Source organism: Schistocerca nitens, chromosome 3 (assembly GCF_023898315.1).
Source record: "Schistocerca nitens isolate TAMUIC-IGC-003100 chromosome 3, iqSchNite1.1, whole genome shotgun sequence".
In the NCBI taxonomy this organism is placed as follows: domain Eukaryota; kingdom Metazoa; phylum Arthropoda; class Insecta; order Orthoptera; family Acrididae; genus Schistocerca; species Schistocerca nitens.
In genome coordinates, this window is record NC_064616.1 from 920,775,353 (window position 1) to 920,802,623 (window position 27,271).

Consider the following 27,271-nt stretch of genomic DNA (forward strand, 5'->3'; position numbering starts at 1 on the left):
ACTCCTGAGCTACACCCATTACACTTTGTCCTCCTCCCAGCTTTTGTATAATTGTTCTCAATGTCAAATCTTCCAAATGTTGTCTTTGACCATGTTGTAATAGCAAACACCACCAGTGCACCACAACCACTCATTGATTGACACACAGCGTCTTTTCCCTTTCCTTCAAATCCTTCATGTAGTGGAGCGCTATAGTCATGCCGACCTCACACCATATGATGTCCAGCTTTCTGTCCATGCCTGGCAGACCTCTGACAACATGCTCCCACACTTTCATTAATTTCTACAAAGTGGTTAATACATGATCCAGTCACAATAAACTGACCACCTCCTATGTTCAGCGTGAATGTGCAATAACCACTCACAGAAAGCATTTTCAGCTGGTTGGGTACATGTTGTGGAACACTGTAGTTTTAATGGATCATTTGGTAATGGTAGGAATCAATACCACATCTTCATCCTATATGTAAAAATGTCTATTAAGAAGTATAATGGCTTATGAAACTAGGTGCTTTGTGCCCATAGTTTTAACATGGAAATCAATCACAAGAAACAGCTATACTTGTGTCTGTTTCGAAAAAGCAGAATTTGTGATTGACTCACTATTTCTCCATAGAACCAAGGCTAGGAAACTAGTTTTCTTATGACCTCACAGCTATGCCTGGTGGATATATCATCTTTCCAGATGTGTCAAAGTTCCACTACACAATGCTATTGTCAGTATGGTGCTACCTTCTATCCATCTTCAAATCAATAATTATTTATTACATACAGAACACACACACACACACACACACACACACACACAGAGAGAGAGAGAGAGAGAGAGAGAGAGAGAGAGAGAGAGAGAGAGAGAGAGAGAGAGAGAGAGATCTATATATAAGACACAGATCCATTATTTTTTTAAGTACTGGCTGAAAAAACAGGGGTTTGAAGTGCGGTACTGTCTACTGTAAACAATATAGCTGTACTTTCACTTTTCACAACCCCCCATATACATATTTAATATGGCCAGTGCACTGTTGTTTAACTTTCGATAAGCCTCATTAATAGTTTTCAGGCTGCCACCCTCATATTGCTACAATAGTTTACTGTTGAACATCTATGAGCAGTAGAAAGCTAACCAAAAAGTTCACAGTTCTTGAAGAATAGAAAGCTATGTATGGAACAGACACTGTCATTGTTTTAAAACAAGGTCTAATTGTGTAACATTCATTTCAAGTTAAGTTGAAGCATAGTTGTTGTTCTAATCGATGTAGGTTTCTTGTCTGAAACTCGGCCATGGATTGACTGTCTCATGACCAAAAATCAGGCCTGTGTATATCATCACAGTAACAGGTGCTAAAACTGCACATTGTTTGAAATTAAATTAACAGAAATTACAGTTACAACTTAACTCATTAAATTAACTGAATACATAAAAAAATTGATTCTTTTTAACAGTTTCTTCTACTACAAAGGTTAAACCAAATTATTTGTTTACCTGATGAAATTAACATATACAGTTATGCAAACAATGCTTTTGACAAAACTGCTATTTACTTTGGAATATATCAAGGGCTGGCTTTCTAACATGTTTTCGAATAGAGCCAAATAAATATTTACAGAATGCTAGTATTTTGTCTTCCAAACGTTTATAATTACTATAGAATTTATATTTGTTTATAAGTCAGCAACAGAATTTAAGTTACAAAACAATTACTGATTTCACCCTGTAACACAAGATACTAACTAGGCCACTGGACTCGCATTCGGGAGGACGACGGTTCAATCCCGCGTCCGGCCATCCTGATTTAGGTTTTCCGTGATTTCCCTAAATCACTCCAGGCAAATGCCGGGATGGTTCCTCTGAAAGGGCACGGCCGACTTCCTTCCCAATCCTTCCCTAATCTGGTGAGACCGATGACCACGCTGTCTGGTCTCCTTCCCCAAACCAACCAACCAACCAACTAACTAGGCATAATCGAAATAAATTAGAAAATCAATTACATACCTAAATCTAAGCACAAAATTAGCTCTGGTGTTATATTCTTTAAAACTGAGGGCCAACCTTTCTCTTTTATGGAAATGCAGATTATATTCATGTATGTTAATGATAATTAGTTAAAACTGAAAAAACAAATTTAACTAGGTAGATGGCAAAACAAGACGGGAAGTACAAATACCTCAGCTCGATTTGTCGCATCACCCCTTCATTGGACTGGCCAGATAGATACTGCAAATACCTAACTGGGCAATTCCATGACCACAAGTGATGCTAGAAATTCGGTTTAACAATCTACACACCAAAAAATACATATGAAATCTTACCAAACTAAAGTACATATATTTTTTCAAATTTATACTTATATGAACTATCCATATGAAAATCCCCATACAAAATATTTACATACAGTGTATTTCACAATATCAGAAAATATCTATAAGCTATACATTTAATAAAATTTAGGCATCTTTATTATTAGTGATGTCCTTTTTGGGTAAACAAAGATTCCATTTTAAGATCCGTATCAGTTTATACAAGTCCTGTCTCACTTAAACAAAATAAATCCTCATGGATCACAAAAACTAAATTTCACTGTGCACTGCAGTTCACTTGCTCACTGTTTAATATTTTTCACAAGCAATTTCATAGTTTTAATGAGGTTTTTCACATTTTCTCTCCAAGTTCTCCTGACCTTGAATAGATCCAAGTGGCAGTTAGCAAGGAAATGAACCTGCTATCAGTTCCCTTGGAAGTGGTTCTCCTCTGCCAGAGTACATGAAAAAATTAGACAAAATACCCTACTTTAGTACATTTACTTTTACTTCTAACTTAAGTCTAAGAAAAAAAATTTAGTATAAATGGCAAATGATATACCATTACATCATAAATAAATACATTCCATAGTTCTCATAACCTTACAATAATTTGCTCTAAAATTGACTATAGTATGAAAGGTGTGGACTCATAAAAATTTAAAATCAAGTGCACATTACACTAAAAAACATTACTCTAAGTCATAACTGTCTGAAACTGGTTAAACTTGAAAGATTTGGATCTCTTTTGCATTTGCAAAATAGCAAAAACTCAAGCTGTGCATTACTTCTAGCACAAAGTCAAGATGTGCAGTAGCATAGATTTATTAATCATTACATTATGGAAGAAGAATAGAGTCACCATCACATAACTTAATTGCTATTCCAATCAAAATTAAGGGAATGGAAGCAGTAGAAAATCGTTGCCTCACTTCCCTACTCAACTTTGATCACTACTCTCATTCAACTAGAAAATTAAATCCTCACAAAATCACTAAATGTTACCAAATAGTTGACCTGTTAGAATATTCACATCAGTCTAGCACCATAGTTATCAGTTAATCAGCGAAATTGCTTTTCTTCATCCCAGTATTACCACTTTAAGCTCATACTTCCTACGAACACAAATAGAAGTTTTGAGATAACCTATAGATCCAATACTGCAGCATTAGGCCCCATAGTACTTGTACCTCAATAAAATATTGCTCTTTCCGTTAATCTCTCATTCGTAGCTGCAGTGTCATGAATTGCACAATATACACAGTACCCAATGTTGCCTAGTTCAAAATTTAGATCTTCAATACACATACATCACTTTTTTTTATACAATTATCTTTTTCATCAATCAAGTGTGTCAGCTTCATTATTTTACTTACCTTTCTTATCTCATTAGCTAGTGGAGTGCATTCTCAAAAAGTATCCCTACTGTAGAGACAGGTTCCCTAATTGTTAAGACCCTAACATTATTCATTATTTTATTATTTCATTATTGCTTCATTATCTAATAAATAAACACCTGCTCTGATTATCCAATGCAAAATTGATTCTACTGAAAAACACTCAACAGAAACAGATCCTTATGCTAAGCAAACTTAACTCTCATTACTGATCAGACAAAATTATCACTTAGAAAAACTATTATTTCACTGTATTCCGTCAAATTGCTTGAGATTCTAGCCTGAAGGGTAATATACATACAAATCTTGCTTATTCTTTCTACACATTACTCCAGGCAACTATGTTTAAAGTTGTAATTCCTTAATGTTGGAAAAGGCTGTACCATGACCCACATCTACAGGTAGGTAGTTATCTCCATATGCTGATGGCACTGAACACAAACACTTGTATTATACTACAATTAATATTGAGACTTGGTATCCAAGATGGTTTTTACTGCATATTTCCTCTGCTGCTGCACTCATGAATTGATTACTTCAGATGTTAATTATATTTCTCATATGCTGACACCTTTCAGTTTCTGTTTACCTTACCTCTTGGAGAAACCTTTTTAAACTATTCTTATACTATAGTATGCTACTGTACAAAATACATGAAAGTCGAAGAGTGCTTCTGATTCATTTATAAACTACAGATAGGACAGAAGAAGAGTTTGACTGCCTCAGGAAACACGAAAAATGAGACAGACAGCTGGGGTAAGCATTATCACCATATAATGAATCCAACACAGAATGTTAAACACCCTACTTGATAATTGCACAAGAAATTAGTCTCAAATATAACATCAATGCTGAGATTTGGAATCACCAAGAAATTGCATTCCAACAGCTGTCCTGCCAATTTTACATTTAATAGTATCTCTTTGATAGCTTACCAGTAGCACCAATAATTTTTTTCCAGAACCATGCATCACTACTACACCCTCTGTGTTCTTAATAGATTCAAAAAATGCCTGTGAAATGCCACTCAAACCACTACCACTGCCCAGTAAACACTTAACATATATACCTTGTGCACTTACTGTTACTACAGGGCCGGCCGAAGTGGCCATGCGGTTAAAGGCGCTGCAGTCTGGAACCGCAGGACCGCTACGTTCGCAGGTTCGAATCCTGCCTTGGGCATGGATGTTTGTGATGTCCTTAGGTTAGTTAGGTTTAACTAGTTCTAAGTTCTAGGGGACTAATGACCTCAGAAGTTGAGTCCCATAGTCCTCAGAGCCATTTGAACCATTTTTGTTACTACAGGGTGCCACACTTCCTTTTAATTTGGCATGTGATCTTCTTCTTACACAAATCCTCATTAATCTTTTCCCTGGAAAAACTGTCATCCTGCTTACCAAAATGATTATCAGACCCACTGTCACTTTCTCTATGCTTTAGATTTTGTACTTCTTCCACCTTTTTCTCTATTTTAGTCAATTTTGAATCTACATTTTCATTTACTTTTACCGGTTTTCCCTCTACCATTACTGCACACTTGGTTTCTACCTCAGTTTTTAAATCATTTTTAATCTGATCAATTTGGTTCTCAAGTTTAACCCTATTTTCAGCACATTGTTTATTGGAAACCTCCACCTTCACACTACTGTCATCACAAACCTTCTTTTTTCCTTCCACACATTTATGACTCACTGTTAATTTATCATTTGTATTATCACAGTCTTTAACTACTGCATCAAACTTCTTATTTAATTGTTAAAGATTAGTGCTAACCACCTTAATTTCCTTTTTAATTTCTTTCTTCAGTTCATTTTTAATCTAATCATCAGTTTTAATACCACTAATATCTACTTCCATACTACTAATGTCTTTTTTCATGCTACTAATGTTTACTTTCATACTCATACTACTCATAATTTGCATTAACATCGCTTACAATTTTCTGTAACCACTATTGTCTTGTGAATCAGTCCCCATTAGGTCTTTCTGTTTATTTAAAAACTTAACCTCTACTGGTTTGTTATCAGTCACACTGTCTTGTTCGTTAAGGCCACTCATTATGTATCACTTAATACAAAACAGCTTTGGCTATGAAATTTCCTTGTTTTTAATCACTCTCCTTCTGCTGCTGCTGCAGTTGTCATTTGATTCATCAACTGCGCGGCTGAGGCAAGTTATAAGCCTCTCGGCAAGGTGTCTTGTTTACTCGCTGTCAGCTGTGTGAACCTGCATGTTGATTGGCTGCCCCTGTGCTCAGTGCCTGCTTCCATACAACCTGATTACTGATTGGCCACTGTCCTACTGCAACAATGAAACCCCAGTGCTGATTGGCTGTTGCCTCACTGCAATGTAAACCGCTGTTGATTTCACTGTTCAAAGTTCACGAGTCCTTGTTTACTATGCCCACATACAATAGTCCTCACCTGGGGCTCCATATGTGATGACATTCACCTTCTTTGTTTCTTTGTTTGTTGTCCTTAGTGCCAATGTACTGGCTAAAAAAATAGGATGTGGAAGTGCAGTACTGTCTACTGTAAATGATGTTGCCGACAGAGGCACATTTGTGTTTCACAGTTGTTTACTTTCACTTTTCACAACCCCCCCATACACACATTTAATATGGCCAGTGCACTATTGTTTAACTTTTGATAAGCCTCATTAATAGTTTTCAGGCTGCCACCCTCATATTGCTACAATAGTTTACTGTTGAACATCTATGAGCAGTAGAAAGCTAACCAAGAAGTTCACAGTTCTTGCAGAATAGGAAGGTATGTATGGAACAGACACTTCCATTGTTTTAAAACATGGCCCAATTGGGTAACATTTATTTCACAGTTAATTTGAAGCATTGTTGTTGTTCTAATCAGCATAGGTTTCTCATCTGAAACTCGGCCGTGGATTGGCTGTCTCGTGACAAAAAATCGAGCCCTTATATATCATCACAATGACAGGTGCTAAAACTAGACATTGTTTGAAGTTAATTTTAAGGAAATTACAACTAAAACTTAACTCATTAAATCAAGTGAATACATCAAAAAATTGGTTCCTTTTAACAGTTTTTTCTACTACAAGAGTTAAACCAAATTATTTGTTTAACTGATGAAATTAACATATATAGTTAGGCAGACAATACTTTTGACAAAACTGTTAATTACTTTGGAATTAATCAAGGGCTGGCTTTGCTAACATGTTTTCAAATAGAGCCAAATAAATACTTACAGAATGCTAGTATTTTCTCTTCCAAACATTTATAATTATTATAGAATTTATATTTGTTTATAAGTCAGCAACAGAATTTAAGTTACAAAACAATTACTGATTTTACTCTATAACAAAAGATACTAACTAGGCATAATCAAAATAAATTGGAAAATCAATTACATACATAAAACTAAGTGCAAAATTGGATTTAGTGTTATATTCTTTAAAACTGAGGGCCAACCGTTCTCCTTTAAGGAAGTTCAGATTTTTATTCACTTATGTTAATGGTAATTAGTTAAAATTGAAAAACTAATTTAAGTAGGCAGATGGCAAAACAGGAGGAGAAGTAGAAAAATCCCAGCTTGCTTCATCACAAAGTGAGCTTGCTAGCATTTAGTCAAGAACCTGATACATGACCTGATCCAGTATTGCTGTATCTGATACCCAGTCTAAAAAATTATAGGAAGCAAAATTGGAAATTTTCCTAGCAAGAACATCTCATAACATCCATTGGTCTTGCAGTTATATTTTGGATGACTGCAAGGGGGATGCCTTAAACTTAAGAAAATAGTTTGTTTTAACAAGGACACATTTGCAGCAGTGTCTAGATGTAATTTCACAGAGTGTTTTCCTATAAATGAATCTAAGTACATTTGTTGGGTTTTATCCTGCGAAGTCTGCACTTTGTAGATTTAGCACTCACTTGGTACACTTCCATGGGACATATTTGCATTGAAACTGCTACAGAATACCTCTCAGAAGTGACACTTTTTGCCCCACCTGTGGTATGTTGTACGGTAATGGAAGCGGACACTGCAATCATGGTGAAAAAAACAATATTTATATCCAAGTCGTGGTTCTAATGCTGATGTGACCCATTGCTGCTGGCATGGTTGTTCACAAGTTTGTCCAGGCTGTGGAGCAGATGTGGGCCCTGCCGAAGGTAGAGTGACATCCCACGTGACTGGTGCTTTGCAGTAGACTGCTGCAATATCTTCTTCCATCATAAATGAAATCTGGACTATCTAAACATTTTTATAGGCACAAGCTGCAGGCATAACTTCCATCAAAGAGCAATCTGATTTCTTCTATGCATAGTTCCTCACTCCCAAATTACAGGTAATATGTACTACAAAATTCCTGATTAAAGAGTCTAAATAATTCTGCCTGCACAAACATTTCAAATTACAATTCTTACTTAAACCATGTAGGTCACCAGCCCAATCTTCATGTTATTGTTTGGGGCACATTTTCCGCTATCAGAATTCTAACCTGGCTGCAGAAATGTGTGTCTTTGTCAAAAAATGATCCTCCAATTAAGAAAACAATCTAGGCAACTCATGTTCTACTCTATTCATTAATGGCTCTAATTTTTGTATTAGATGATAAAGTTCAGGATTTCCTGATAAGACCATGGACTTTATTCTTCCTGCATTGGAAATTTGACATGCCAAAAAATATAACTGCAGTCATCAGCAGTGAGCATCCCATTCTTCACGATGCTCATTACATGGTAGAAAATCCATAAACATGGGTGGCATGGGAGAGTTTCTTACTACATTCACTAATGTCTGTAATATGGCTGTCATTAGCTCCTGATAACTCTACATTACTTGCATTAGGAGCTGTTGTAGTTCCTCATGACTGAGAAACCCATATTCTCACCTAGTTACAAAACTGTTCAAAGTTCAGTTTGCATGTGTAACCAGTTTGCATGCATCCAGTTTCCATATCATTGCCACTTTATTAATGGGTGATCTACACACAAATCACTTACAGAGTTTATTCACAAGTGATATATGGACAAAGTGCTGCTAGGAATCAGTTTAAGCTATCTGAAGTCCACATTCCCAAGCAAAGCCCAGTCCAAGTCATATCAGAGTTCCATATATTACACATAGATTCCATCACAATAACACTGTAGTGAATATGATAACACTTGAGATGAGCATTCCACTGTTTGAATGATAACACACACTGAAGAGAATAAGTCCAGCCCTGCACCTGATTAAATGCCAGAGTCTGGCATGATTCCATCAGAGGAGGAGACAGAGGATCAGTGCCATCTGAGTAGTGGAGCCACAGTGGTCAATAGTAATTTTGCACCAGCTACTCATTTTCCATGGTAATGTCAAGTGGTGCCACTACAGTCTCGAATTTTTGTGTCAAAGTAAAATGATGTGTCCCACTGGTACAAAATTTTGTTACACATTTTCACTGATTACTTTAGTTCTGTGCACAATGCATGTTAGCTTTCATTGGAAAATTATGGTTGTTCACTTATTTAAACTCACTAAAAAGCAATTACCCACATAAAAGGAAGCACAGGGTAAATAAAAAAGTGTTTACTTTTATCAAGGGCTTCTATATTGAAGAGCGAAAGAAACTGGACACCTGCCTAATATCATGTAGGGTCCTTGCAAGCATGAAGAAGTGCTGCAGCACATGTGGCATGGACCCAGCTAATGTGTGAAGTACTGCTGGAGGCAACTGACATCATGAATCCAGCAGGGCTCTCCATAAATCAGTAAGAGCACAAGGGATGGAGATCTCTTCTGAACAGCACGTTGCAAGGCATCTCAAATATACTCAATAATGTTCATGTCTGGGGAATCTGGTGGCCAGTGGCAGTGTTTTAACTCAGAAGAGTTTTCCTGGAGTCACTCTGTACCAACTCTGGACATGCAGGGTGTCACATTGTCCTGTTGGAATTGCCCAAATCTGTCAAAATTCACAATGGACATGAATGGATGCAGGTGATCAGACAGGATGCTTCCATATGTGTCACCTGTCAGAGTCATATCTACACATACCAGGGGTCCCATATCACTCCATCTACATATGCCCCACAGCATTACAGAGCCTCCACCAACTTGAAAACTCCCCTGCTGACATGCATGGTCCATGGATTCATGAGGCTGTGTCCATACCCGCACACATCCATCTGCTCGATACAATTTGAAATGAGACTTGTCTGACCAGGCAACATGTTTCCAGTCACCAACAGTCCAATGTTGGTGTTGACAGGCCCAGGCAAGGTGTAAAGCTTTGTGTCATGCAGTCCTCAAAGGTACATGAGTGGGCCTTTGGCTCTGAAATCCCATATTGATGATGTTTTGTTGAATGGTTCGCACACTGACACTTCTTGAATGCCCAGCACTGAAATCTGCAGCAGTTTGTGGAAGGGTTGCAATTCTGTTGTACTGAATGATTCTCTTCAGTTGTTGTTGGTCCCATTTTTGCAGGATTTTTTTCCAGTTGCAGCAATGGAGATTTGATGTTTTACCGGATTCCCAATATTCACAGTGCACTTGTGAAATGGTCATACAGGAAAATCCCCACTTCATCACCACCTCAGAGATACTGTGTCCCATTGCTCATGTGCCAACTATAGCACCACATTCAAACTCATTTAAATCTTGATAACCTGCCATTGTAGGGGCAGTAACTGATCTAACAACTGCATTAGACACTTGCTGTCTTATATAGCCATTGTTGACTACAACACTGTCTTCTCCCTGTTTACATATCTCTGTATTTGGATACACATACCTATGCTAGTTTCTTTGGCTCTTTAGTGTATCATAGGTACAAATGAGAACATAATAGCATCTTATTATTGTTGAAAGTAAGATACAGTATAACTGTATTTTATTTATATTGTGGCTAGAGGGGACCCACTTGTTTCCTAGGTGATCTGCTCTCTATTTTAGGTCAAAATGAGACAAATTAACTTCTTGTAATGTGGTTCCACAGCTTCTACAAATTTTTTAAATGGCACCATTTCCCACTGTTCGCTGTGACTTTTGTATTGTGCTATTGTAATTTTGTCTAATGTGCCATTGTCAAGCATTTACAAAGATATAATACAGTGTATTGAGAAAAACACAATAAGAGAATAACAGTATGTACATCAAATTTTCAGTGTGTTAACATTCACATACATATAAGACTTTATGTCATATTACAGCACAGAAACAGAATAAAAATAACAACTTATTTGTTGAGCTCTGTCACCCTTGATAGCAAACATCAGAGATCTATGCAACATGTTACTCATGTCATTGATAACAACTTTTGACTCTATTACAATCATGTGAGATGCACCCCTGTTCTCTCCTATTATGTGTTTCTTGGTACTTTGTACCATATCAGTGGAGATGCTATAAACCAAAATTACAGTAGCACTATAAAAACACAGTCAAAGGCAGAAAATGATGCAATTTAAGAAATTTGGCAAAAGTTGCAATGAATTGAGGTGTTACCTTTTGGCTATTCTGTTAGGTAGGAGATGTTAGCTCATTCATTTTATATTTAGTAGATCACCCACCCACAATATCCTAACTAATTCTTCTAATTTCTGTTGCTTATGTATCTGGACTTTCAACAAAGATTTTATGGTACAGTTTTTTAGTTTTAAACATTTTTGTCCTGGGATAAATCTACTAATATATTGCTTACTCCTACATATATTTCATAGAAAGACCATGAAAGCAAAATTAAAGAGCTACAAGCCCACACAGATGCTTACAAGAAACTTTTGTTCCTATGAACCATTCACAACTGGAACTGGTAGGGGGAAACTGATAGTGGTACACAAGGTACACTCATGCTCTCTGCCACACAGCATAAGGTGGAGTGTCAATGTAGATGTAGAAATTTATTTTCTGTCCACTTCTAAACACGGATGCTCTATTAGGTGCAGTGAAAGATGATTTGAGGCTCCATAAACTGGATGATTACCATACTCTGTGCAAATGAGGTAAGGCATACATTGGGGAGACTGTATTGGCAGTCAAAGAAAGGTGCCAGGAGCAGATGAGGCACAGAGAATTCAACTAACCCACAAAATCTGTAGTTGTGAAGCACAGCATAGCTACTTTTTGATGACAACAGTATAAATATGTTCAGGTATTTTCTAGAGAACCGTCAACAGGTTGTGTGCATTGGTAGGGAGAAATCAAATTTGGTTAATGTTAGGTATGGAGTGCCTCAAGGGTCAGTGCTTGGACCTTTACTGTTTATGCTAATGATTAATGACCTGCTCTTGTTCATAAATTCTCACACAATATTGTATGCTGATGGCACAACTTTTATACATAAAAACTCTGATCTAGGTACACTGAAAACACTGACCGAAAATACCCTTGCTCAGTCCTCATTATGTTTCAAAGCTAATGGCTCCTTAAATGAAAACAAAACTCAGACATTTTATTTTAGCCTCAAAGAGATTCCTAATGACCAAGAGCTAGAAACTGTCAAATTTTTAGGTGTTACTATTGACAATAAATTGACATCGGAACCACACATTAAAAATATATTGGCTAGGCTTTCAAGAGTTATTTATCTAATTAGAAATTTAAAAAGACATATTCCCAATGACTATGTGACATCAGCATATTTTGCCTTCTTCCAAAGCATCATTTCTTATGGAATCTTACTGTGGGGTAGTAGCTGTCATGTAAATGACATTTTACTTTTACAGGAGAAAGTAATAAGAATAATAATGGATTCTGATAAAACAGTACATTGTAAACCTCTGTTTATTAAATTACAGAGTCTTACAGTAGTAAACTTATTCATCTACAATGTTTTATTGTACATTAGAAACAATGTCTCTAATTTTGTGTTGAGAAGTGATATTCATAGCCACAATACTAGAAACAGACCATCTGTAGATGTGCCATATCATAGATTATCAAAATTGCAGAACTCCTACCTAGTTCTTGGACTAAGGATGTTTAATAGACTAAGTGCTGACTTTAAAGAACTACCTGTAAATATTTTTAAAGCTAAATTATACAAGCTACTAGTGAACAATCCGTTTTACACCACTGACAAATTTTTTGAAGATGAAAATACTGCATTCTAATGTCTCCTTATTTTATGTAAACCAATTTACATCAGCATTGTAGTTTATATAGAAATATATGCTCTTGACTTTGTCTATTGCTGTAATCAGCCGAATGACAATAAAAATTTATTATTATTATTATTATTATTATTTATTACTGGGGACTCTATGAAATATGAACAAGTGGAATGGTAAGGAAGGAATATCAGGGTTTAACATCCTGTTGACATCAAGGTCATTAGAGACGGTTGGTGTAGATTGCTCACCGCAATTTGAGCTCTCCATAATTAGAGACTGACAAAAAAATTATTGACAGGAAATACTAAGACAGACTTCATTGTTTTGGGATTGTATTTGTAATGAGGCTTTGAAATATGAGTGACTGATGGCCTGACCAACAGAAACAGTGGCTTCACTTTCAATAAAATGTGGGATGCAGTGTTCAGTCAACTGAAGTCATAATGTCAGCTGAGAGTAGCTTCCGTGTCCATATGAGAGACTTTAGTTCACACCCAGCATTTGGTGCTCATGTCTCCCTCCTCTCCCCTCCACTCCACCTGACATGGCATGCAGTTTTGTAGTGTGGAAAAAAACGGGAGGGGAGTATAAAGGAGGTGTGACGTAGCAAATTCACTCATTCTACAGATATCACCTGAAGGTGATGACATGATATGCCGTCAAAATATCCTGTTTCATAAATAATTGGCTGGAAAGCCAAGAGTAATACAAACAGTTCCTCAAATTCTGCCCATCATCTTTCCATAATGACTTGAGTAATGACCAAGTGAGATTATACAGTGGCTAGCACACTGGACTCGCATTTGGGAGGAGGACGGTGCAAACCTATGTCCGGCCATCCTGATTTAGGTTTTCTGTGATTTCCCTAAATCACTTCAGACCAATGCCAGGATGGTTCCTTTGAAGGGGTATGACCAACTTCCACCCCCATCCTTCATGGCCAACTTCCTTACCCATCCTTCCCTAACCCAATGTGCCCAACAACCTCACTGTTTGGTCCCCTCCCCCAAATTCACCAACCAACCAACTTGAGTAATGCCAGTTTGGAATTTGTTACATGTCTAGCATATTTCATGTCTTGCATATTACCTACTACTAGGGTAATCAGAAGTTGTATGTCTGCTGAAATTGTAAAAATGCTGCCCACACAGCTTGCTTTGATAGTGATGGTCCTTAAGAACTTCTTTTTTTATATATTTCAGGGAAAAAGATTTATGGCATTACAGAATATTGAACTTATATACTTATGTTTTGTATTCAGTGAGAATGTGTTATTAATTTTGTTTCTAGACAAGGTTTTAATTTCCACCTCTCAAGAATTTTGTAAAAAAATGTACTAACTTTTATGGAACAACAATTTAGGATACATCATATGTTACAATGTTGATTAGTATATGAGGTATAATTGGAGAATTAAAAAAATGTCGTACTTTATAATCATTCCCAGGTTTCATTAGTAGGCTCACATTCTCCTGTTTTTCTGCACATACAAGAATAAAATTCATTACCTGTAAATAAAAAAATTCCTTTCTCTGTCTGTGTGTGTGTGTGTGTGTGTGTGTGTGTGTGTGTGTGTGTGTGTGTGTGTGTGTGTGTGTGTAAAATTGTTGTGGTGGCGAGAACGTTGCCTGAAAAGTCTACTCTCTCTCATATTTTTGTGCAATCTCATTTTCTAGGTGACTGTCACAAGAGAAGCAGTTACTGGTGTGGAGCTTGACTCTGGTGTGAGAATTACTGCTCGTCAGGAAGTAGTTTTGAGTGCGGGTTCCATCAACACACCACAGATATTGCTCAGATCAGGCATTGGCCCTAGACAACACCTAGATTCTTTGGGGGTATGAAGAAGTATTTTTAAATATTATATGTAAATCACATGCTAAACTCTGATAAGTTTCTGACTTCAATGAATATTTAATGTTTGTTCATTAAATTTGCCATCACACATTAATTCTATTGCAGAAATTATGAATGAACCAAGAAAGCTCTAGGACAGTCTTCAGCTTCAAACTGAAACTGAAATCTGTGGTTTGGTTCTTCTGACCCAGTCAACATTTCTTCAATTTGCAGACAATTTTCATAGCTGACATTTCATACTAACCTATAACTTTTAATAAAGGCAGTATATTTGTATAAAATATTTCTGATATTCTCACTACATTGAATTAGAGTAAAAGTTCAAAATTTTGCTGATAATCTCCACCATCTGTTTCAGGATCAGGTAGTAGCCCTGACTGTGGCTGTAAGAGTTTCGTACAGGGTGATTTTTCTAAATGGGGAGAAACTGCAGAAAATGATTGCTGAGATGATAAGGGACAAAAAAGGTCATATGGACACATGACAGGAAATGTTTACAAGGGAGGTACAACCACTTGAAGGTGAAAATAATAGCTCTTTGACAATGTAGGTTTCAGTGATTAAAAGCACAGATGAAAACACACCAGGCAAGTGGGAATATTAGCTCCAGTTCTAGGGGGCACTGAGGTGGAGCACCCCATCATGTAGTAGTCATGTTACCCTTCATACCATCAAAGGCATCTCTTCCAGCAGGGTGGCAGGGTCATCTGCAGTAACTGCAGATACGAGATCTGTTCAAAAAATTCCAGAACATTTGTAATTTTGCGCCAGTGGTGTGTTGAAGTGAACTGTGGTTGGCATCCCTGCACATGCCTGTGTTTAATGTGTAACTGCAGGCAGTTTCATTGTTGTATGTCTGCTAGTTATTGTTCAGTGCTATATTGAGCAGAATGTTGTGTCACACAGTTTATGACTTTCGAGATGGGACAGTTAGAGGTGCAATGCATCTGCCTTAAATGTTGTATGAAACTCAAGAAAACTTTTACAGAAGCACACTAAATGATGCAGGATACTTACAGTGATACTACAGATACTTGGTGTTACAAATGGTTCAGATGGTTTAATAATGGCCAGTTGGAGTTAAAGATGACCATTGTTAGGATGCCCTTCAATATCTACAGACAATGCTCATGTCAGGAATTTCAACAGAATTGTGAGTGCCAATTGAAGACTGACCACCTGAGAGATTGCAGAAAATGTAACATTTTAGTTGGATCATGACAGGAAATCATGATACTATTTCTTGGAATGTATTGTGTTTCCACCAAGTTTGTCCCACGGCTCATGAGTCAAGACCAGAAAGACCTTTGCCTCAAAATCTGTGTAGAAGTAGCACAAATGAGAATGAGACATTCCTTAAGAGAAACATAAATGGTGATGAGACCTGGGTCTATGATTATGATGCTGGGACCAAGTTCAATCTTCACAGTGGATTGGGCGAGGTTCTCCAAAACCAAGAAAAAATTCCAGGTCAAATGTCAAAACCTTGCTGATAGTATTCTTTGACTTTGAGGAATTAATTCATCATGAATTCATGCCACAGGAACAAACTGTTAATCAATGGTACTATTGGGATGTGTTGTGATGCCTGGGAAGGAAACAGCCTGAAATTTGGTGCGACAATTCATGGCTCTTACATCATTATAATGCATCTGCACATTAATCCCTGTTCATGTGTGACTATTGCATGAAAAACGAAATCACTGTGCTGCCTTATCCTTCACACTCTCCAGACCTGTCCTTTTGGATGTTTTCTTATTTCCAAAGTTAAAAACCCTGTTGAAAGGATGAAGATTTGCAATGATAGATGAGATAAAAGAATATTCGCATATGGCACATCATGCGATCCAGTGGGAGATGTACCAAGACTGCTTGTGCAAGTTGAAATGGCATCAGGACCAGTGTATCAATTGTGGAGGAGAGTATTTCAAAGGAGACCATGCACAATAAGTAAAAGGAAGCTCAGAAAGATTTTATGGATAAAGTTCCAGAATCTTTTGAACAGATCTTGTATACCTCATCTGGGAGGCATTGTGGCATGATGACCGGTCCCACAAGGCAGTTACCACTAATCCCCACAGCACAATGTGTCTGATCCAGTGCCGATGGTTCACTGCCACTATACTGTGGCTATTGTCCAGTGCCCACAGATGGGTGTTGTGCAGGTTGATTATACTATCCCTCATAAACACAGCCTTGTCTGGTGACCTGTGCAACAAATCAGCAACAAAACTGTCACTGCAGAGGCAAGACCACATGTAGTAAGGCCTGCATGTGTTGTAAGTGGTACAGATAGTAGCATTTTTAGTGGATAATATTCCACATGGTCATCTGATTTACCTCATCCTGGAAGGCCATCTGCCTGTTGCGTTGTAAGTGATACAGATGGTAACAGCTCAAGAATATTTTATATGAGCATGTCATCATGACAAACTTTGTTTCTGTAGCAGAAAATTTGTATAAATTGCAGTGTTGTAACCCTTAATCATATAAAAATTTATTGTCTGAAACATGATCACTTGGCTTACCCAATAATGGTGGGACACGTGCCTGGTGTTGATCTCCACTTTCAATTGGATATACCTTCATTGCAGCATATTTCCAGTCATATGTCCATATGATCTTTTTTGCCTTTTACCCTCTCAAGAATAACTTCTTACTGTTTGTTCCCAGTTAGAAAAATCACCCTGTGTAATGAATAATTGGCAACAACTCAAGAATATTTTATATGAACATGTCATCATGAAAAATCATGTTTCTGTAGTAGCATCTTTTTGGAAGTCACATTTTGTAACCCACAATCACATAAAAACTTTTTTTTTTTTTTACTTACAGTTTACCCTATATAACATATATAGTCACAAATTTATATGTTTCACACTTTATTTTATACTGACTTCATTTTCACCAAGTAGGCTGAAATAGACAATTTAATGTTTAAAAGCACCATTTCACATTAAATAATGATTTTTGTTCCTGCTTTAGAGCATACATGAGCATGTGCTGTCACCTCTTGTACATTTTAACAAGCATTAAATGATTCCTCAAATGCAACGGTTTCTTAATAGAGCACATCTTGAGTTACGTGTTCTGTTGTATCTGCTTCTGTTTTTAGATCTCCTGTCTAATAAGTAGCCAAAGATTCACATCCTGTGAAAAGCAAGACACAGAGCTGGCTTTCCCTAATGTGCAAATTTGCCATCAGTGCATTCTTAGTACTCTCAAACCATCTCCAAATGACTGCTCCCGATCACCAAGAGATACAACATACAACAGTCCATAATTAAACTATCCATGCTTAAGTTAATGTGATAATGGAAATTTCTATATGTAATACAACCAATGGAGCAAGTAAATTGTACAGTGTCCAAATAACTCACCGGAATGCAGCTGGGTAATGCCCTCAACAACTGCTGATATGTAACAGTTGAACACCTTGCCATTTTCTTGCCCAAATGCAGTGGGATATCACTGTGCAAGAAAATTTAAACCTTCATTAGATTGTGTTATGTCAACAGGGAACCAAATGACACTGTTTGTGAAAAGACAAGAGACACAGTAACCAACAATGTGCAATGTCAGACATTACTGATAGTGAAACATTAGCCAGCAAGACGAGAGAGCAAGTAGTGCTAACTCTGTTCCCTGTTTGTTTAACCAGAGAGAGAGAGTGGTATTCCAAGTAGAATTTAGACAAAAACCTTCATCTTTAATTCTAAGGTCACCCGCTAATTTAATATCAACAGTTTCCATAATAAAAACTGCCCCAATAATGGAAGCACATGCCAGAGTGTCTGTGTTATTATTATGCATAGGATGTCTGAAACCTAGTCAATATTCTGCCCTCACAGATTTATTCCGCTGTTGTGTGTGTGCTGTTTATGCTCACTACAATAGTCCTGCATGGTCCTAGTGATCTGACCAATGTGTGACATGCTGAAGCATGGATATATGTTATTGCTACCTAGAGTTTAGATATGCAGTCAACCAGCTTTACTGCCAATCCCAACCACTATGTCCAAGAAAGAAGCTTGGTGATGGGAACATGATGGGAATCAATGATAGTTGTTTTGTCAGTGACATATATTTGTTTTGCCATATCTCACTAGATGTTCCAGACAAACTCTTATTTTAATGTCTGCACTGGCATGTTGAACTAATGGTATGACTTGATCACCGATCCTGGAGGGTACACACTCTGCTGATAAGCACATTGCACTACCATGTGAACCACGTGAAACAAAGCTCAACACACAGTTTTCATTGTGACTCACAGAGTGTTGTGTCTTTTGTGTGCAGATGAAAGACACTGTGAAATGAATAAATGAGCAAAACTCAGTATAGGTGTTTGTGTGGAGTTGTGTTAACTTGATCCATATGGTCTGTGGCAAGAAAGATTGGAGGTTTGTGTCATGTTGCAGTGTCCAGCTCACACTGGCTGCCTGCTTTGTCTCGTGCTGGCTCGTGAGTGTCACACCATTGCCAAAATTTGGCATAATGGTAAACCTGCATGAGTGGCCCAGCAACTGCCAGGTACTGTTTGCTTAAGTCAGCTGTGATCATTGTTCCACCATTCACATGTTTCTGCAGTATGGCTGCCACAATGGCACAACTACAATTCTCAAAATCTAGGTCATTCTTTACAGATACTGCATGCCTCCTCGTTATTTGATCACTGATAAAGTTTGTCAATACACAGTTTTGCTTACCTCAAGGCAGCATATTGTCTTCTCTTTCTTATAAGGTACACACAGGTGGACAACCTATTGGCTCTGCAACTCAGTCTTTTATTGAAGTGGATTGCATAGCATTTTCTACCCAAGCAACAACATTCAAAGAGAATGAAAACAAACTCCTCACTACTCTCAACAACTTGGATATGTCTTTCAAGTAAAACAAATTATAAAAAAATCTAGCCAAAATTCAAATATGTGCATTTCATCTTTGAAACAGACATAACAGCTGAAAACTAAAAGTCAGTTGCAATGGTACAGATCTGAAGCATCTAAAAATAAAAATCCTTGCCATTTGGGAGACAATCCTCACAGAATACTGTATTTCTATTCACATTTTTGGAATGCCAGGTAAGTCACCACACATAACAGCCTGCTAAAATAGCTAGGGACATACAAAAGCATGCCACAACTCTAACCACTGTTCTATGGGAAGCAATCAGTAATGTACCAACTTAAATCTTGAAGCAGCGTTCTAAGTACTGTGAGTGAAATCACCACCACATCCAAAACAGCAAGGAAGAAAAAAAAGGGGTTCATACTGGGACTACCTCCAAGGATTTGTCCAGCCTCAGGAAAAGCCTTTTTGTGGTATGAATGCAGATGGAAGGTGTGGTGATCTATCAGCTGAATCAGATGGGGAGTGACAAGACCCAAAGGCAGTGAATTGTGACTCATTCCAAGAGATAGCAGCAGCGCATGAGATTTCCATGAGATTCAAACGACACAACACCTCACAATGTTCCCTATGCCCTGTGTGCTCAGCTAGAAATGCAATAGTCAAAATTGCAAATGCACACAATGTGGCCCAATACTAGACAGTTATTGACTAGTTTTCTGCACATTATGAATTTGTTTTAGGATGTTAGTTGGTTATATGTTTTATATTGTTCTATACCTTATCTGTCTAACTATAATAGTATACATACAGTAATGGAAAGTATTTCGAGGAATATAAATATTGTAAGTAGTAAAGGTTACAATTCACCAAATAGTTGAGGTTTTGAGTCACTGATAAGAACAAAAACAAGAGTTATAGAGTGCATATGCACGTGTGCATATTTTGTATGAAAACATAATGGACCCACTTCATGTTATGAAACTTTAATTAATATTTTGGATTATTTATGTTAATCCCCAAAATTTTCATATATAGACTAGTGGCAATATTGTCTTTTTGACAGTTGTAATGTATGTAATTAATGTGAAACTAGAATCAGAACATAAATAACAGATACTAAATGCACCACATACACAGTTATAACCTATAGCAACACTTCATTGTTCTTGTTATCATCATTTTCATTAAACACATTATGCAGCTTGAGATTCAGAGAAGACTGTCTGTCCCCTTCAGGCATTTACTCTACTAGTGTTGTGAAGTCTTTTAAGTCTTTGTGTTTCAAGGTTGATATTTTCCTTCCACCTACATATCAGGCACTAGATTTTGCAAGAAATCTACGAACTGCGGGGAAATCCCAGGTCTCCATCAATGTCACTTGCAGAAATTGGTGACCTTCCAAGACACCAACAAAGAATATGTTACACTATTATCACTCTATCTCTGATTACAGAGTATTACTATATATGTGATTTACATACTAAATTATGTTGGGAATCCTAGATAACTGAGCAGTGCAGAGTAACAAATTTTACTTTGTGCATTGAGCTCATATGGAACTGAATATCAGGTAAATCAGTGAAGCAACTTTTCATGTATGTCCAAACATACAATGTGGGCCTACAGCACAGATAAAGCTAGTTAACCAGAAGAGCATTGATACATGTAACAATCTCGTAACTGTTGATGGTGCTTTTGGCCCATATGCTTCTCAGCTCCTCAATTTATCAGTGCATGAATATTATGGGAAAATTGTTTTAGAGGCAGGTGGAAACTATGAGATGTTTAACAAGTTACTGAGAAACATGGAACAATGCAATGAAGAGATGAATGCAAAACAGGGAGAAATTAAAACTTGCATAAGACAAGATAACTTACAACCATAGTCTTCTCTCTATTTTCCTTCCACATGTAATGGTCTTGTCAGTGAGCAGTTAAGCCCTAACCTACAGTTTCTCTCTTCTAGATTGCCAAAGACTAGTGATTGATGAAGGCTCATAGTTAGTTATTTGGCAAAATAAATTTCAATTTTTGTGTTATATTTTCCATACATACCTGATTCTGTTTGGAAATTTTGACATGTATGATAATGATTTGCAGATACCTGTAGTGTCAGATCTCCCAGTCGGCATGAATCTACATGATCATATGAATATGCCTCTGTATGTGAGCATTGATGCTCCATACAGTGTAACTATTGATAAAATCAAAAGTGTGCAACAAATATGGGACTATTTCTTCCATGGAAAAGGTAATATATAACTAACTGAAATGAGAGGTGCTTTAAAATTTCAAAGCTTTGGAATGAGATATGAACATACATTTAATATTCTTTAGGTTTATTTGCAACAACAGCTGTACTGGCAAGTGCCACCTTAGTACCAGATGCTGGATTAATATTGTTTGGTTTGGGGTCTGCTGATGAAAAGATCCTTAAGGATATTGCTAATTATAAATCTGATGTAAGTATCAGTTTAAAGAAGTTTACAAATTCTTTTATTTTATTCTGTAACTCTGTTAATTCTATTATATTATCTATATCTAAATAGAAAGGCTGAGTTTAACTATGTAATGTTTTACATATGCTGGTTTCACTGCTTTAAATATATATTGAAAACACAGCTTATTACAAGTAATTAAAATATTGTGGTACATAGTTCACATAGCAGAATACATATAAGAGATACAGACAGAATATAGATAAGATACAATAATTAAATTATCTTACTAAGTAGAAACATCTACAACTGAATAAAAAGCTTATTGCAAGTAATTAAAATTTTGTTTCAAGAAATTCATGTATGGAATAAAACAGTGATTTAGTAGCAATTCCTTTTATTTAATTCTCATTATTTATGGGTTCTTGCTTGCTTTTTATGTCTGTTGGGAGGTGGTTGTATATTTTAATTACCATACATTTAACCCCATTTGCATATAACTTTGTGTTGTGAGCTATAATTTGTAACTGTGTTTTGTTCCTGGTGTCGTGTGTGGCGGTCTGCATTTCTGTCGAGGGCGTCCAAGTGGTGTACTGTAACACAATACAGTTCCAATATATAGAGGCATGGCAGTGGCAGGATTTTTAGCTGTTGAAATAGTGGTTTGCAGTGTTCAGTTCTTTTTTTACATTTCATTATTCCTACTACTTGTTTTTGTAACTTGAAAATTGTGAGAGAATCAGAGCTCTTTCCCCAGAAGATTAGGCCATAGCTCAAGACAGACTCAAACAGGGTATGGTATACCAGCTTCAAGGTATCGACACTGGCTGTGTCTTTTAATGATCATAATAGATAGCAGGTTTTACTAAGCTTTTGTGACAATGCCTCAATATGTGGTTTCCAATTTAGTGTGTTACTGATGGTAAGTCCAAGAAATTTGGTGTCCTGCCTGTTTATAATGTCATCTTTGCCGATAACTATAAGTGCATTGAAGGGGGTTAAATTTTGTCTAGTATGGAAGTTCATACTTACAATTATTTGAGTATTTATGAGTAGTCTTATTTGCTTCAAACCATGATTGTAAATGACAAGTAGTTTCATTAACTGCATCTTGCAATGCGTCACCTCTACTGGTTATCAGGATATTTGAGTCATCTGCATACAGAAAGGTGCTGGCATTTGGTATGTGTTCTGGGAGATCATATATGAACAATTTGAAAAGTACAGGGCCAAGGACAGATCCCTGAGGGACACCATTTGTTGTATGTAGTATATCTGATCTGCAGTGCCTGAATGTCTCTGATTTTCTTATTTCTACATATTGCTTTCTTTGACTAAGGTAGCTATGGAACCAATTGTGGGGTACACCTCTAATCCCATACTTATGGAGTTTCATAAGCAGCAGCTTGTGGTCGACCATGTCAAAGGCCTTGGACTGATCAAAAATATACCGACAGCAGGTTGTTTATGGTCAACGAAACTTGAGCACTTTTCTAGAAATGCATACAGAGCATGTGTGGTGGACCTATTTTTCCGAAATCCAGTACATAATACTCACGCTGCCGAGCGTCACACTGCTGCCACAAGTAATTGGCTATAACCCAACAATGAATAAAACTATGTTTAAAATAACAACGGCATTGTTTCTCTGGTGAAATTCTCTATCTGTTCGATATGTCACATGACCACATTCCCATTTGAAATTTTGGAGTTGAATCCAAGATGGTGGCTTTCAAGATGGCCGCCATGTTGGTGGCTTAGCCTATAAAGTTTCCCCCTTCCCGTTCCTGGTGTGTAGGGACTCTGTTTTCTTGTTTGCTACTCCATTTGGCTCATAGCTGATGTGTTGAAACTTCAGGTGTCTTTCGTTAAGCAGCTGACGTATGAAATCGTATTTAATGTTCATATGCCTCAATCCTCCAAGTTCCCACTTCTGTAATAGACACAGGCATGATACAATGTTCAGTTTTCATAAATATTTTGAATTCTTCAAGAAGATTCTTCAGCCACAGGGCGTCTGTTGTAGCTATTGCCGAAACAATATGTTATGCTTCTGCCTCCTTTTAGCCCAACAAACATTATTACAAGTACCTGGAATATGTATCCTGTTGTAGATATTCAATCTTCTTCAGTCAGAGACAAAAACCTGAATTTCCCTTTTTGTAACACAGATGAACGTCAAGTGCTCCTTTAATATGCCATACCTAATTTTGACTACTTCTTAGTATCAGGGTTTTGCTGCAGTTAGAATATATTCTACATACAGTAGCAAATAAGTATTATAACCACCAGTGTTTTCAATAGAGAGACATTCTATCAACTTCAGATTTTCAAATCCTGATTTCCTTCATTAAACTGTCAAATTTAAAGTTCTAAGTTCTTGGAGCCTGCCTCTGCCCATATAAAACATTGTTGAGTTTGCATACAAGTCCTTCCAAACTCTTTACAACCTAAGGAACTCTCTCAGGGCTTTTGCAACATCATTTTCAGTGACTTTGGTAATGAAAATTGACTCTGCACATGTGTGATGTTTTTTGTTTGCTGGTTGGTAGCTTGTGTTAGGATTATTTTTGACTAATTTTTCAGCATTTCTCGTGAAGAATTTGTTGAAAGAGGTCACCAAAACTTTGGGATTAGATATAGATTCATTGTTGAGTTTGATTTGTATGTTTGTGTGTGTAGCTTTGTATTTACCCTCTTTCCCTTTTCATAATAGTCCACATTGCTTTTACTTTATTGCTGGATTTGTCAATATGCTCATCATTTTGCATCCTTTTTGCCTGTCTTATCACTCTTCTTATCTGGAGTATTGACTGATTGATTGATTGAGTTTTATTGTTGTAGAGACCTCAGAGACCATCTGAGGCATTACAAAAGTCAATATTACGTAGTATAAATGTTACACAAATAATTACAAAAACAAGAAAAATATTACACAATATAAATATTACACAAATAATTATGGTACCTTCACACAAAAACAAAACAGAGAAATTTCTGGTACAAATCGATATTGCACAGTAAATTTAGCCAATTACAGACTTACTCGTATATAGAAGCATATAAAAACTGATCACAAAGTGTAGTCATACCATATTCTTTGCCTCCCTTAAAAATTCATCAGTTTCATAAATGCTGAGCTCAAGAAGAATTTTTTTTTTTTTTGAATTGGAGGATCCCTGATTTTATTTTTATTTAGGAAATCAGACAATCTCTTATAAACACAATTCTAAAATTTTTGAAAATACAGGCAGTAGGGCTATTGGTCTATAATTTGAAACACATTCTCGATTTCCTTTTTTGAACAGTGATATCAGTTTTGCTGTTTTTAAGCATGCAGGGAAGATTCCTGATGCCATTGAGCTGTTGCACAAGTGTGTCAAGGGTTCAGCTAGGGCAAGACAACATTTTGTAATAATTGTATCTGGTATTCCATCATTTCCACATCAGTACCCCGTTTTCAAGGTTTTTACAACTGATCAAATTTCTTCAGTATTTGTGGGTGAAAGGAACAATGATGTAGACACATTTCTCACGCTATTGGATGATGGTGATGATATTTTGTTGTGTTCTTCCGGTCCACTCACCAACTGTTCACATATGTTTGCAAAATATTTGTTAAAGGTTCCTGCAATTTTTGTTGGGCAAGAAATCATTTGTCCTTCATAACATAAGTTTATATTTTTATATTGTTTAGTTTCACTTGTTGTTTGATTTTTTGTAGCTTCCCATATAGCATTAGATATGTTTTCTGAATTTTCAATGTATTTGTCATTTGCCGTTGAATCAGCTTGCCTTACAACATTTTTGAGGACCCTTTTGTAATTCTTCAGGTACAAATGAAATTCATGAGGCATGTTTCTATTGTGTGTGAGAAAGTCTATATTAAAGTCACCACATATAATTGCATCTTGTTTCCGCTGACTTATTCTGGAAAGAAACAAGTCTATTTGTAACACAAAATTATTAATACTAGTAGAGGGGGACGGTAAATTGTAGCCACAATTAGATTTAGATCTGTAAGCTTTATGGTTGCACATTCAAAGATCTTGTCTGTTCCTATTTCCTTTAGGGTAGGAAGTGGGCTAAATTCAATGTGTTGTTTTATGAAGATGGCAACCCCACCATGTCCATCTTTTGATCTGGAGTAGTGTTCACACGATTTGAAATTTGGTAGTGAAATTAAGTTAACTATATCAGTGCAGAGCCAGTGCTCTGCTAGGCATGCTACTGAGATATCAATGAGTTCACTGGTCAGCAAAGTGCTTAAGTCATCAGTTTTGTTGCTTAAGGATTGGGCATTTTGATAATAGATTTTCAGGTCTGAGTGGGGTTTACTCAGGGAGCTCGAAGTCATATTTACTGTGTCACTGACCTTTAGTATAAATTGTGCTGTATTCCAAATATGTTGACTTCCGAGCAGTTGTGCTGGCTCTGTTGGTCGTCCTTGGCAGCCGACTCATCTTAAAAAGGTGGTCCTGGAAACTATCCACATGCACGTCACATTGCTCAGGCATCACACTGTCATTTTGGAGGGCTGTCTCGATACTGTTCACCATCACATTATTGATTCTTTCAGGTTCCTGACTTTTCTGCGTGGTCAGAGGGTTTGTGTTTCGTCTCTGTGACTTCGTGGCCCATTTGTCTAGTGTAGTTTGCATTGCATGGCCACTATTACTCTTTTTATTTCAAAAGTTGTTTGGCTTGATCCAATTGCTTATAAGCATCTGTTTATGGTTTCTGACTTTTGGATTCTTATTGTCTCCCATAGTTGTCAGGAAGGCCAGTCTATTGCAGATAATTTCCTTGCCACTTTTGTTTAGGTGGAAACCATGTGCTGTGAAGTGGTTTCTGGCTAGTCTCTCTATTTCAAAGTTCACAGCAATTATTATTTTTATTTATTTATTTATTTATTTTTGTTTGTTGTATGCATGTTTTACTAAATTCAGTGCTTGTATCAGGTCAATGTATATTTTAAGATTTAATTGTGTGTGGAAATGCTGGCTGCAGTTATTACAGTATTACAAGAGCGTAAATAGATTTTGTACGAAAGAAGGGCTCACACAACTCGTGCCAACAACAATAAAAGTTGACTGCACTGCTAATGCCAAAGCGGAGACTCGTTAAAATCAGATGCTGAGGTATGACAGTGTACCATAATTTCAAAGTCAAAGATTCAAAGAGATTTAAAAGAGAATTGAAAAACATGTTATTGAGCAATAGTTTTTACAGTATTGAAGAGTTTATGAATCATTGACAATAAAAGCGCAGTTAATATTTCCCTGACATAATAAATATGTGTGATTGCTCACATTCAAATACTTGCTGTTTCTATGAAAGTGTGAAACAGTGTTAAT

The 27,271-nt window shown here is 36.7% G+C and overlaps 1 protein-coding gene and 1 long non-coding RNA gene across 3 annotated transcripts in view; one reads left to right on the plus strand and one right to left on the minus strand.

Annotated features, from left to right (window-relative positions):
* The window catches only part of LOC126248986 (neither inactivation nor afterpotential protein G-like), a 194,180-nt gene that overhangs the window by 92,349 nt on the left and 74,560 nt on the right, over positions 1-27,271 (plus strand). For both annotated transcript variants that reach the window (XM_049950549.1, XM_049950550.1), the window contains 3 exons: positions 14,445-14,603; positions 21,577-21,727; positions 21,814-21,938. In XM_049950549.1, the coding sequence (XP_049806506.1) occupies positions 14,445-14,603; positions 21,577-21,727; positions 21,814-21,938 (435 nt within the window). The remainder of the gene's footprint in view (positions 1-14,444; positions 14,604-21,576; positions 21,728-21,813; positions 21,939-27,271) is intronic.
* LOC126248987 (uncharacterized) lies at positions 1,705-27,082 on the minus strand. The gene is made up of 3 exons (XR_007545576.1): positions 26,290-27,082; positions 18,003-18,093; positions 1,705-2,749 (listed from the first exon to the last, which is right to left on the minus strand). It is a non-coding gene; the product is annotated as an uncharacterized LOC126248987 (long non-coding RNA).